The 12,947-nt window shown below is 40.5% G+C and overlaps 1 protein-coding gene across 1 annotated transcript in view; it reads left to right on the top strand.

The window, feature by feature from the left end:
* Positions 1–5,681: 5,681 nt before the first annotated feature.
* The window catches only part of ppap2d (phosphatidic acid phosphatase type 2D), a 16,206-nt gene continuing 8,940 nt past the window's right edge, over positions 5,682–12,947 (top strand). Inside the window, exon 1 of the mRNA XM_005745367.2 lies at positions 5,682–6,332. Within this exon, the coding sequence (XP_005745424.1) occupies positions 6,125–6,332 (208 nt within the window). The 5' untranslated portion in view covers positions 5,682–6,124. The remainder of the gene's footprint in view (positions 6,333–12,947) is intronic.

The raw sequence follows: 12,947 nt of genomic DNA, 5'->3' as shown, positions 1-12,947 counted from the left end.
CCCTTTGTAGTGGACACCAGGTCTTACTGCCTCACATCCTGAACTTATTTTAATATTTCAGGATGCAAAGGGCAGGACGAGGAGAAAAGGACATTTACTCAGAACTGTGAAAGGAGAGTCAGACTTACAGCTGTCAGGAGATGAGGTGGAGCAAGGCCAGCCATTAGAGCAGGAAGGTGAAAGCTCAGAGGAAGACATACCAGCCTTTGAGGAGTCTGAGCCAGGGCAAAATAATGGCACTCCAGAAATATTGTGCGAGGGCTTTGAAGTTGTCTGGTGTGGTTTCTCAACTGCCACATTGGATTTTAAATTTTAAGGCATTCTAATTTCTAGAAAACACACACACACTTAAAGTTTCACTTCTGTAATGAATTACATTTATGAGGAAAAAAGCATTAAAGTCTGTGTCTTGTCTTTATCAGTTGAATTCAGCTTAAACAATACATGAAAGGCAAAAACATTCTTCAGCATATCTGTGTTCACGGCATGACTCAGATAACACAGGATTTGAATTTACTGTTTCCTGTTTTCAGCTAATACAAACTAATAAGACAGATTCTTTAAGATTAGGCAGTCCATCAAAACAACAATGATCTTGGTGTTACTGATAAGAGACATCTTGAAGAGCTCTCTTAACTGAATACAGCAAGACAGCTTAAATCTGCTGAGCCCACAACTTCATAGCCCTAGCTTACAAGTAATAGACTTTGTGTCATTATTTTGCCGTCCACTGTTTACATATCCTTCTCTGAACTTTCACCTTCTTGCTGTAAGATCAGACCCCACTCCACCTGCATCTCCTGACAGCACTAAGTATGAAACTGACTAAGTAAGACTCTCCTTCCAGTTCCAACATTTGCTGTAGCATGTGACTGTCAAATCTAAATATCACAAAATTTTATTCTTCTGGGTCTCAGGAGGATTTATGATGACTTACAGCCATCTAGTGGCCATAAATCAAAAATGCATAAAACTGAGACCATCAGCAAAAAGGAAAGAAAAAGTTAAACGACTAACAAAAACTCGTACTTAGTTTCATTAGTAGTTATGATTATTGCCCTACAGTAAATGCAAAGCTGTGATACTGTGTTCCAGACAACTGAAGATGGGGTTTTACTATTTTTACTGCATCACTGTAGAATTTCCCACAGAAAATACACAATTCAACATAGAGAAACAGTTTCCTTTTGCTTTCTTTCATTTCTCTCTGAATACTCCATTTCTCCCGAGTTCAAAAATATGGTTGTGGTTGAAAGATTGTTGTTGTGGTTGAAAGATTGGCTGTGCAGTATTGTATTGAATTCTTTGTATTTTACTTCCAAGGATCCAGATTTACTTCTAATTTGTAGAAGGTTCGTCATGGGAAATATTTCTTCAGGCTTTTAGGGTTCATTTCATTTATTTTCAGCCCAGTCCTTCTATCTGACAGGATCTTAAATTAAACCTTTCTTTTACTTTCTCCCCCATTTTTTCTTTAATTGAATCTCTGACACAGACAATTGATAACACAGTTTGATAGGCATAAAATGTGTTTTTACACTAACAAACAGCTATTGTGCAAAAACATGGAATATTTTGCCATGGTGTGCAGTAAATGGTAAATAGACTGGTTGCTCACATTTATACACCAATGAACGCATCAAAGAGCAACTTTGGCTACAGTTTGGCATGCAGACTGCCAAAGATCAGACCACCAACCGTCCAGTCAGGAAGTTCTGCCTCCAACAGTCACCCTGCTACCTTAAAACATCTGAGGAAAGTGGCAGGCCTAAAAAAAAAAATCATCTAAAGCAGATGAACAATGGAAGTCAAGAAGGGAGAGAAGACTGAGGTATACAAAAATACACAAAACTGCACTGAAAATCAGCAGCAGCAGGTCTTATGGAGCGATGAACCCAAATTTGTAATTTTTGTGCAAGTTGTCATTATTGTGTACAGAGGAGGTCAGGAGAGAGGTTTAGTAGTGAGTATCAGCTATCTGTAAAACATGGTGGAGGCTCTGTCATGATTTGGGGCTACATTTTAGCAAGTAACGGCGTTACTAACAGCATTACTTTTTTCAGTAACGAGTAATCTAACTAATTACTATTTCTATCATTACAACGCCGTTACCTTTACTAACAAGAAAATGCGGTGTGGTCGCGTTACTATTTTTCAACAAACAGACGGTTGAAGCTGTCTTCAGCTTACTGCATCTTATATCAGTTGCACGGAAGTAGCTGTAAGTAATCTGGATGATACAGCTTTAAGCAGCTCCGTGCGCTCCCGCGGATGGCAATCACTTTCTGGCACAACACCTGGAGCCAATGAGTGCTGCTGTTTGACTGAGGGAGAATAAAGTAGTCGTGGTAAGGCAATCACATGACCACTTAAAGACAAAGCAACAAGGTGATAGATACCAGTTTATAAATTGTGTTGATAGGCCACGTAAAACCAGAGTCATGATAAACAATACATACGCATGTTTTTTCCTGAATAGTTTCATCACGTTTACTGTCTAAGGAAAAGCGCAAGCAAGCACTCTCTGCTTATGACCAAAAAAAACCCCCAAAAACCAAAACAAAAAGCAGCCCTTTCGTGTTGGTGGAAAAATGCACCATGTCGACCAATCAAAAATGATATGACAACATGACATTTAGTTTTTTAGGAAGAGGGGGAAGGTTTAGGAGTGATGGCGAGAAATACAGAGCAGAAAAAGAAAGAGACTGAGTTTTGAGATGTGAGAGATTTGTGACGTTTAGCGTGTTTGGAGCGTGTAGTTAATGTGTTGTCTTGTGTAGTTAGTGTGTAGTGTTGTGGATAGTTTTGTGTTGTGTGTCAGAACAATGAGGCGACTGCTGTCTCCAGGTAGAAAACAGGAGTGATGCACCTGCTGTCAGACCTGCAGGTATCAGGCTGTGCTGTTCTCCTTTATAGTGGACAGAGATTTTTGGAGTGGCACAAATAATTTGTGTGGCATCTTATTGAATGCAGTTTGAAATGGTTATAAAAAATGGTAAAAGGTAAATGGCTGCAAATAACTTTGTTGTTTGTAAAACTTGAACAATTTATATTTGTATTTAAAGTTATGAAATATGATTCATTAAACATGTTTGTGGTTGTTACAGTAAAAAATATAACTTTTTTCTACTCAAATGTTATGTTTTTTGTCTGATTTTAGATCAATTGTGTTAATACAGTATGTCAAAATGAAAACATAACTGTAAATTCAGACATGGGAGGTTGTGCTGATGATACCAAACAAGGCAAAGTAAATAGTTTTTAAAGGTGAAATGTAGAGGAAACATCAAAAGTAGTTAAAAATAGCCAATTATACCCTGGACCCCAGAGGGTTAAACATTTTTTTTAAAGTAATGGAATAGTTACTTTTCAAATAATTAATTACTTTAGAATCTTGTAACTCAGTTACTAACTCAGTTACTTTTTTGAAGAAGTAACTAGTAACTATAATTAATTACTTTTTCAAAGTAACTTTCCCAACACTGGTGCTGTCAGGGATCTTCTCAAAACTGATGGAATTACAACGGCAGAAAAGTGCCATCAGAGTTTTAATCCAGCAGATAAAAAACTATCTGGAAAGTCTCAGATTAGCAACCACTTCATTTTTTTTAGCATGATTGCAAACACACTGTCAGTGCAGTAAAGGCACTCATGGATAGAAAACTACACAATTAAACACTATAAGTCACAGGTTGGCCTCCCCAGAGGCCAGACCTCAACATTATTGAAGCAGCATGGGATCACGATGACAGAAAATGGATTAAAAGGCAGCCAGCACCAAAAAAAGAGCGTTGAATGTCCTTCGTGTAGCCTGGGATGTTTTTTCATTTCCACTTAAAATGGAAGAAATTACAAGAAAGAGAGTTCAGGACATACATAATGTTGATTTTCAAGTTCATTAGAATTGTACAAACTCTGTTTTTGCCTAATATATTGTATTTCCTTGGATGTTTTCATATTTCAGTAAGTCACTAAATAAAGAAATTAGTGGTGACTCAAGAAGGTGATGAAGTACTGTAGGTGTGAATGTGAGCATGGACTAATTACAGCTTGGATAAGTTGCAGCTGTAAAATGGATAAGCAGCTAAGAAAATGCATCGATGGACTGATACACATTTTTAGTTTACAGAGATTTAGCAGATTTTTAAAAAAAATTATGGAAAATACAAGATAATCCATTATTAATTGGGACCACACTCCTATATTGACATTTTTCCTTTCCTTAAAAAGTTTATCCAAATATGAACACACATTTTCTCTCTTTTTTTTAACAAAAATAAAAAAAAAAACAGTAAAAATGAAAGAGCTCTGAAAACATCCATAAAAATGACCACTACTGGAAGGCTTTTGAAATGAAGCAATGAGTGATATGTGATGCAGTTATAATCTAGCTTTTGGTGCTCATTGCAAATGTGCAAAGCTTTTACCTAGACAATGAGGGTTAACCTGCTAATCCAAAAGTCAGTTTAGATCCATATCGTGAACTTTTTGTGTCGTTTACTTGCACAGCAGATGCATCAAAGGTTATGAAATAAAAGAACTGAGTCAGAAAAAACAAGGGTGACATATATTTGTTTACCTGTAACCCTATGAATGCACTAATGCACCCTCTGAACATCAATGATTTCAAGGTTTTGTCTCACGGTAGGCTTTAACGTCTACTTTTTACAGTATGTAAAAAAAAAAAATGAAAGAAGCATAAAAAGTGGAGAAATATTAAAACAGTGCTTGTATGTTTTCCAGGTAACATTCAGTTTTCAGTTAAAAAAAAGGAGTCTCCATTTCCATCAGGCTGATGGTCGTTTGCGCTATAGAAAATGAGAGATTTTGAATATTAGATGGGAAATTACAATAGGTGCTTTTGGCCATTCAAAGCCTAATAACTAATGAATAAGGTAGACGAATAATTCATAATAGAAATAACAGCTTGAGCATCAGCAGATGGATGAATAGCTTAATGTATCAATTTAAAAAAGCTGATGAACTTTTCAGAGGCGAAGCAGTAGTACTTTAATCTTTACAGCAGGTGGCAGGATACCTCCAACGAACAAACGCTTTAATAACGAAAGGAATCAAATGACCTATACAGCTTTGGATTAACAAATGAAATATCATGATATTTCATAAAGCCCTTATGCCAGTGGGGCAAAGACTAGACTTATATCACGCGTTCAGATTGTTTTATTGAGTGGTCTGGCAGACAATCAAGCAGCAGTCAATATTATGGAAATTAAATTAGCTGTATAGTGAGGAAGTCGTGTGCCCATTAAGGCATAAGGCTCAGTGCAATAAAAATGCCATTAAAAAGTCATCACAACAAAGGATATAAGATTACTTTCTACAAGGACACACTACACATCATTATTATGGAATGTATTTATACCCTCGTTTTGTTTGGTTTTGGTTTGTTGTTTTGATTGTGTAAAATTTCTGAACAACAAACTCTTAAAAAAAACAACAACAACCCACATGTCCTCTGAACTCCAGAAGTTGTATGTGGGACACGTCCTGACACTGGCGAGGCAGTTTAAGGCATGGACATGTACCCGGTCATGAGGTCAAATGGATCGAACTTGTTAGCAAGCTCCAGTCTGATCGTTACATATTGATTTTCTACGTTTTTTTTTTCCTTGCCCCAACAAAATGCGTAAAGTCAAACCCACTACCACATACCGGAAATAACCAACTTAAACGCATCAGCGCTACTCGACTTAGGATAGGAGGAGCAGTCACGGGGTTTATTTTGAAGTTCCATTAATGTGCGCCGCTGCATACATGTTTCGCTCGGGACGTTTCAAAGTAGTCTGTAGAGCACGCTCCAGCGGTAGAAGTTTGTTGTGACTCGGTTTAGTCGGATGCTTGTTTTCCTCTGTCTGGTTTTCTCCTGCCTTGCTTCGCCCCCCCTCTCTCTTGCCTTTGGATGACCGACGTAACCTCACCTCGCGGCCGGTTGCTTGACCAGGGTCTCCTGCTGTCAAACTTTAGTTGACATGATTTGGCGCACCGACGACGGATGGACTTAAAGTTTTTGGGATTTTCATCGTTTGCCTGCCACTACAAACGTAAAGGACTTACTGGAACCACATTCGAACAAGTTGTCATTAACTTTTAACCAGCCAGAGACATGCAGAAGTTAAATTCCACCGGTACTCACAGCAGCATGCTCCCCCAGGATGAGGAGCTCCAGCGGCGGTTAGCTGACAGCGGAGGATCCGGGGAAGGGAAGGAGAACGGAGCTGGGAAACACTTCCTCACCCAACCTGAGGTGGAAAGCTCGTTTTGCACCAAGAGGAAGATGCTTGTTTGTTTGGATGTGTTGTGCCTTTGTATTGGTAAGAATTTGTGTTACTATTTCACTTAACAAGTGTACTATTTTAAATCTTTAAATACCTAGATCAGTGTTTTAATGACTCTTGAATTCTGTATTTGCTTTTTCCCTAATGTCATAAACAAAGTTGGTTTCAGACAAGGGGCAAAAAAGCACAAACTATCCAACGCTGGATTGGGATTTGTTAAAGTTAACGAAGCTGCAAAGCATTTTTCCAGAAGTCAAGTGGAAACTGCTCAGACTGGAGCAGAAAACTTCAGCTCGGTCCCCTCTACATGCACGTGGGGGCAGGAGGGAGGGAAGAACCGGGGAAAATGTGGGTGGGGGCTCAGCTGGCAGCAGCTGAGTTGTCCCGGGAATTCATCAGTTCCCATGGTAACTCTCAAATTTCCCGGGAGAAGAACGTGGGAATAAGGATAAAAACGTGCCCCGTGCGTATGATCTGGTGCTGAATTACCTCTATGCAGAGCTCTTTAGCCTCTCTCAGGGTTAGCTTACTGTTTGTAGCCAATAATTCACCACAGTGTGCACAGAAGCCTTGCTTATATAACTAGCAAGCTTCACATCAAGAAACAAAAACTGCCAAGGCCACAATCAACACAGAAATGAGAGCCAACGGAGATACTAATCACAACCCAAAAAAGTTAACTTATTATGGAGAAAAACAAACTGGCAGTAGATTCATATCAAATAAACGATAAAAGCAGTAATAGTCACTAACTCAGGCTATAACGTGATTGTCCAGATTGCTTTCATTCAGTAAAAGGGAAACAAATTGTCATTCTGTTCTTCCAAGTGCTTTAAGATTGGTCGAATACTCTCTCAGTGTATTCTTAAAATCTACTTATTATGGCCAGCGTGAGATTGAACTTGCAATGCAGCAGAACAAACAGAACCTCAAACACTCAAGTTGAAGAGTTATAATTGTTCAGAATCAAAGTAAAAGGTTGTTATGCATGTTGACATGTGCTTTAGGCCTGATTTTAGTGCCACCTTTTTAAAGATAATAGAACCGAATCACATGTTTTTTCTTCTAATGATGCAATGAACCATATCTAAGGACTTTAATGCTTCTGTGTTGTTTTCAGGGCCAGTGCTAAGCCACAAAGGGTATAGGGAATATAGAAAAGTTAAAGGAAGAAAAAAAAGAGTTCTACTTCTACCTGAAATTTGTAAAATACCTCAGAAAGGTATTTTTTGCTTGTAATTGTTTCATTAACTGTACTTCAGCCCCTTTCTATTAGTAGAAATCCTCCTAAAATTTGTACACAGAGTTTGTTTGTTTGTGTAATAATACATAATTCATAAATTCCATGCCGTCATCTCACATGACTGCGAAAGGGACGGGAGCACCAGTGTTGTGTGAATTAGTGTTTCAGCTGCAACTGAAGCCAGAACCCGTCTAGGCAGACCGACAGGTCTCAGGCTTGGCCGTTAAATCTTAGGAAGTAGCCTGGCAAACTCGATGACAGGTCGAGGTAGTCACTTTTCTATTCTGTACTATGTTATTCTTAACCCCTGCAGGTATACTATTAGCTGTTTAGTTTGTGCACTTTTCTGCAGCTTTGTTCTGGGTTTAGGAAGTGGCTAGCAACTGAGCATCAGTCAGGAAAGTATAGGAAATGGGCTCTCTCAGTTCTTCCCCTAAGACATAAACCAAGCACGCCACTAGCTTTCTCAAAAAACTGTGTGCTCTGACCCTTCTTAGCCCCGGTCTGAACCGATAACAGTTCTGAGCCTGTGTTGCTGGGCATCAAGCTGAACACAGCTGAGCGGATTTATAAAGTTTGTTGGACTAAAACGTTCAAGTCAAAGCTCAGCAATCTCTAAAGTCCCGGTTTGATTTGATTCTTTGATATGTTCCTGGTACACTTTGGCAGCAAACGTGTCTGAGAACATACTGTTACACGTTTTCAAATAATGACTTGCAGTAATAATGCAAAGGCACAAGGTATTAGAGTTTGTGATTAAAGAGCTTTATCTTACTGATTTTGAGAAGTAGAGTCTTTTTTTTTTCAGTTTTATTAAGCACAGTGAGACCACAACACTAGCTATTATATGTCACAGATAACAATCAAATGTCCTGAAATAAGATGTAATTTACAGTACAAGGCATTATTTCCCCCTATTGTTGCATACAGTGCTGTATGGGCTATTGGATTACTCCATCCTGACTGTATCTGTCTCGCAGAAGCCCGACATTGACTCATCTATGGGCATTTGGCATTGAATGTCATCAATTGTTGGAAATGAATTGGACCCTTCATTTCTCTTGACCCTCATATGTCTGACTAATCAAAATTTCCCTTAAAAGTGCCTTTATCAGATTCCCTCAGACAGTTGACCCACCAGCATTATTCATCCTTTAAAGGGGCTCATTCACAACTGTAAAAGTGGAATTTGGCCCTGAAGCACCGCCACTCTTTATGCAATCAGCTGAAGAGGGATTCTGCAATGTTCTGAGGTTATCGCTGTCTCTTTAGGGCTTAATTCACATTTTAAGTGGCGACGTGAAACTAGTATGTTGTGGTGTTGAATGAGCTTTAATCTGTCTGTGGAATGTGGTGACATTGAACTCATTAACTGAGGCTTTGGCTGAGTTTACCTGACCTGATTCTTTCTCAACACCAGGCTTGTCTAATATTGTTGTACTTTGCGTATCATAGTGTTGATTATGGGGGTGTTCGGGCATGCACATGATGCCTGACAGAGATGGATTGTTTTGGTTAAGCTCAGTGCCAGTAAGTTCCATGTGATTTGCAAACTGCAATTTGTTTTCAAGTCTTTGCCTGTGTGCTAAAGTGTGTGCATGCATTATTGCTGGGACTGGGACTCAAAGAGAGATGACAATATTTTTCACCCTGTGGCTGCATGTACTATGTAGAGCCCAGCCACGCACATGTCAGGAGGTTTGAGGTTTTTGTCATATCTGACGAGCGTGCAGGGACAAGACTTCTAGACTATGCTGCTATTTCCCTCCTGCGCAGGTGGCCCTGACTCTATCATCGCCATAATAAAGTAACTCTCTTTAAGGGTAACTGAATGAAAACAGCACTTGAGTAGCCTGCTGCACAACAAAAGCTCATACAATATAAGTGAAACATAAAAAATGTTATGAGGCACGACTTTACTCTAGAGGTTAATTACAGAGCTGTGCCATTTTCACACATGCCTGAAATGCAAAAGATCATAGCCGTGGTTAAAATGATACAGTTTACATGGATTGTGTTTTTGTGTACAATAGAAAGAGAAAGCTGGAAACAGTTGATTGCTGTTGTATGTGTGTCAAGACATGAAGCAGCTTGCCAGAACAAGATGACTGGTATCTACTTAAGTGATCTGAATACTGAAAGGCCTGCCTCTTTCTACCCTACATCCGCTTATATCCTCTTCTCTTTTTATTATTATCTTTTCTTCAGCCGAGCTCTACTTTAGGACCAAAGGTGTCCCACTGATGTAGTGAGGCGTGTGAGTGTGTTTTACGTCTCCATGTGTTTTGGACGGGTGTCAGATTTTTGTTAGAGGATTTTGGGTTATACTTATTTGGCAGAGAAAGCTGCCAAGTGAGTCAGGCAGCAAAAGGCTGACATGTCAGAGCGTGCAGTTGTGTATAGGCTCCGAAATATTAAATTGTGTGCGTATGTGTAAAAGTGTGGGTGTGGGTGTTTGTATGTGTATGAGTCATCGCTGTTAACTACCCTACTACAGCTGCCATGTGCTTGCTGTTTGTTGACAAATTTGCCGGTCTTGTTTTGCTGTGCGTCTTAGGCCCTGACTCTCTGAAGTTATGGAAAACATTGGCGTCAGTCTGCGGCTGACAGATGGAGCGCCATTAAAAATGGCTCAGTCAAATCATTAGCTAGTGGAAGAACTGATTTCGCTTTCTGTCCCCTCTTAGTCTATTAATGCATCTCCTTCCCGTTTGACAGTGCTGCAGAGTTACAGGAATCCATTAAGTGCGCTGTTGCTCAGACAGACCACATGGGCCTATTCACTTCACTTCTCGGTACATCTTCCTTCACCCATTAGCACGCTGGAATCGACTAAGTCCCACGTATCTATAGGCTGAGGGGCAAGTAAGAACTTGAATGAAGGAAAAGCCCCAAGGGTGGAGAGGGGAGTAAGATCCGGAAAGACTGAGGAGGCAGAATCTACAGTAGGGGTCAGGGGTCAAACCCTTGGTTGCTCGAGGGATCCTATACACAGCTGTCTGTTTATGTCTCAATGAGGAAGTAGTACTCAGAACCAGATAGGAAATGTTCAGACAGCAGATAGCTTCAAATGTACTTTTAATGAGACAGCTGTAATCTTCTCCTAGATGACGATTCCATAAGTGCCCAGGGTGGTCCATAGGTATTAGCTATAATGAGCGAATAAAGATGTGTGTATCGCTCTAATCCTCAGCGCTCATTAGCTCCAATGGGCCTGGAGAGGATACCAGAAGACTGTCTACCTGACACCGAATACAGGCTGTAACTCCGCCTTTTCGTCTGTTAGAACTAACGATTTGTCTTCTGTCTGTCTCCCTATAAGAAAACTTAGACATTCCCTCTTGGCGCCATTGCATAGTTACCCATCATCGGGTACATTTTATCAGTGTGTCTCATCTCACCTGCTGGAGACCATCCTCCCTTAATCATCTCAAGCTCTGACTGTCCTAACAGCACATTCCCCTGCAAATCCGAACACTCTGACAAAACAGCCCTGCAGGTTTGAACTTTTTCCATCCATAGAGTGCCACCGCAATCATGCTGTACCATGCTAAATACCTCTCCAGCAGTCTAACCCAAAATCCTGTGTCATTTTCACATTGCAGACTGGCAGCTCTCATCTCACAATGCACGCCCTTACCTTCATGCCACAAAAACCACTGGGGAACTCTTTAAAGTTTCCAAGATATGCACCACAGTGGTGGGTTCTTTATGTTCTTACTGAATCAGACAGACAGACAGACTGCTTCAAACTTCCCCGCTCAGGCCCTGAACTCCAGAGTCAGGCTCCAGGAAGCAAGGCACTGAAGTGTGGCAAGAACAGAAGCAACTGTGGGAAGCATGTCTCTACTGGCTAGTGGCAACAGTAACAGTGGAAAGGGCAGGCAAGAAATCTCCTGGTGCACTGTTAGGAGTTGAAAAAGCTAAGTTTTTAAGCGTCATTGTGTTTTATTTTTCATGGTCATGGAGACGTAGGGTTTGCATTTGCTCTGTGTTGAGTTATTAATGTAGTGCATTAAACCTCCATAAATATTAACATTTTTGGCCAGCGAGGTACTTTGAGCGGTCGACTGTTTCTTTCTGGGGCCCCTGTTTTTGCCTACATTAATGAGTTGGGTATGGGCTGATAAATGAAGCAGTGGGTGTACTTAAACAGTGTGTGTGTGTGTGTGGAGTCCAGCTGCAGCAGATGTTGATGATAGCAGATGGTTAACAAAACTCTGTTGCGGCTTCTCAGCCCGCCTTTGTTCTTCACTTAAAAATCTCTCGTCGACGCCATCAGGGCAGACAAAACAGACCCATCTCCCAAAACAATCCAGCCAATTATGGGAAAGTAAAAGAGTGTGTGTGGGTGTGTGTGTGTCAGTAAGGAGGCTAACACTTACTCTTCCCCCATTCCTCCCTTACCTGGATTGGGCCACCAAGGAAGAACAGGATGTACCTGTCATACACACACTGCACTTTAATTGAGGTTTTTGCCATCCGCGGTTGCCAATAATAATCACAGCCTTGGTGCGAATGACTTCACCTGCTGACTTACCTGCCCTACAGTACAACTGCCTGTGTGTGTGTTTGTTCTTTTGTGTGATAGAGAATTATGCAGTGAGGCGCACAGACTCTCTCTGGACTAACTTTTAAAACAGTCTTTTGTTTCAGGTACAAATTCTCAACTCTGCCTGTAATGATCTCAAACTGAGAAGGGATTAGATGAAATAACAGATCTTATGAAGACGGCTTCAGTCATTATTGCACAAATAATTGCAAAAACCCACCCAGTCCATCTGCAGACTGCCATTTATGAGCGTACTAGGAATGCCGTCACGCTGCTTCCTTGTAATGTTGTTACTGGGGATTATGAACCTCGCAGAGATTCAAATTCCAACACTGCGCGATACAGTTCACTGGCTTATTATTTTTGAAAGGTTGACTTGAAGGTAAATAAGCACCTTAAAATTTAGTTGTGATCTCCTGGCACATGCAAGCTGGTGAAGAGCTCAGTGTGGGTGGACCACCCGTGAAGGGTGCTGCACAGGCCACGCTCATCCCGGTCCCAGGTCCTGCAGGCCACATGGCTCTGTGTTGACAGGTCACTAACAGTCTGTCCTCTAGCTTTATCAAAGGGCAAAAGTAGAAAGAGGCCTGTGCAGTCAAATATTATTGAGTGTGATGGAAACAGATGACCATTACTGTGGCTTGGAGATAGCTTTAGGATATGTCATGCTAATCCATGAGTATACACAGGCTGTTTTTTAGTGATAGAAGCAGCAGCATCCATACGAGTGAATTTAGCTCTGTGATAGTGATTGTGGTGTCTGCATTAATGGCTGTGTTTTGGATCGTTAGGGGGTTTTTCTGTGGTTCATGGCTCTGGCATGGTTGGTTAATTTTTTCCAGGTGTTTTTTTTTTT

This window comes from Pundamilia nyererei, unplaced genomic scaffold (genome assembly GCF_000239375.1).
Source record: "Pundamilia nyererei isolate P.nyererei 1_Seehausen unplaced genomic scaffold, PunNye1.0 scaffold00158, whole genome shotgun sequence".
In the NCBI taxonomy this organism is placed as follows: Eukaryota; Metazoa; Chordata; class Actinopteri; order Cichliformes; family Cichlidae; genus Pundamilia; species Pundamilia nyererei.
Note: the sequence above shows the minus strand (reverse complement) of the source record. Positions and strands in the feature narration are given on the sequence as shown.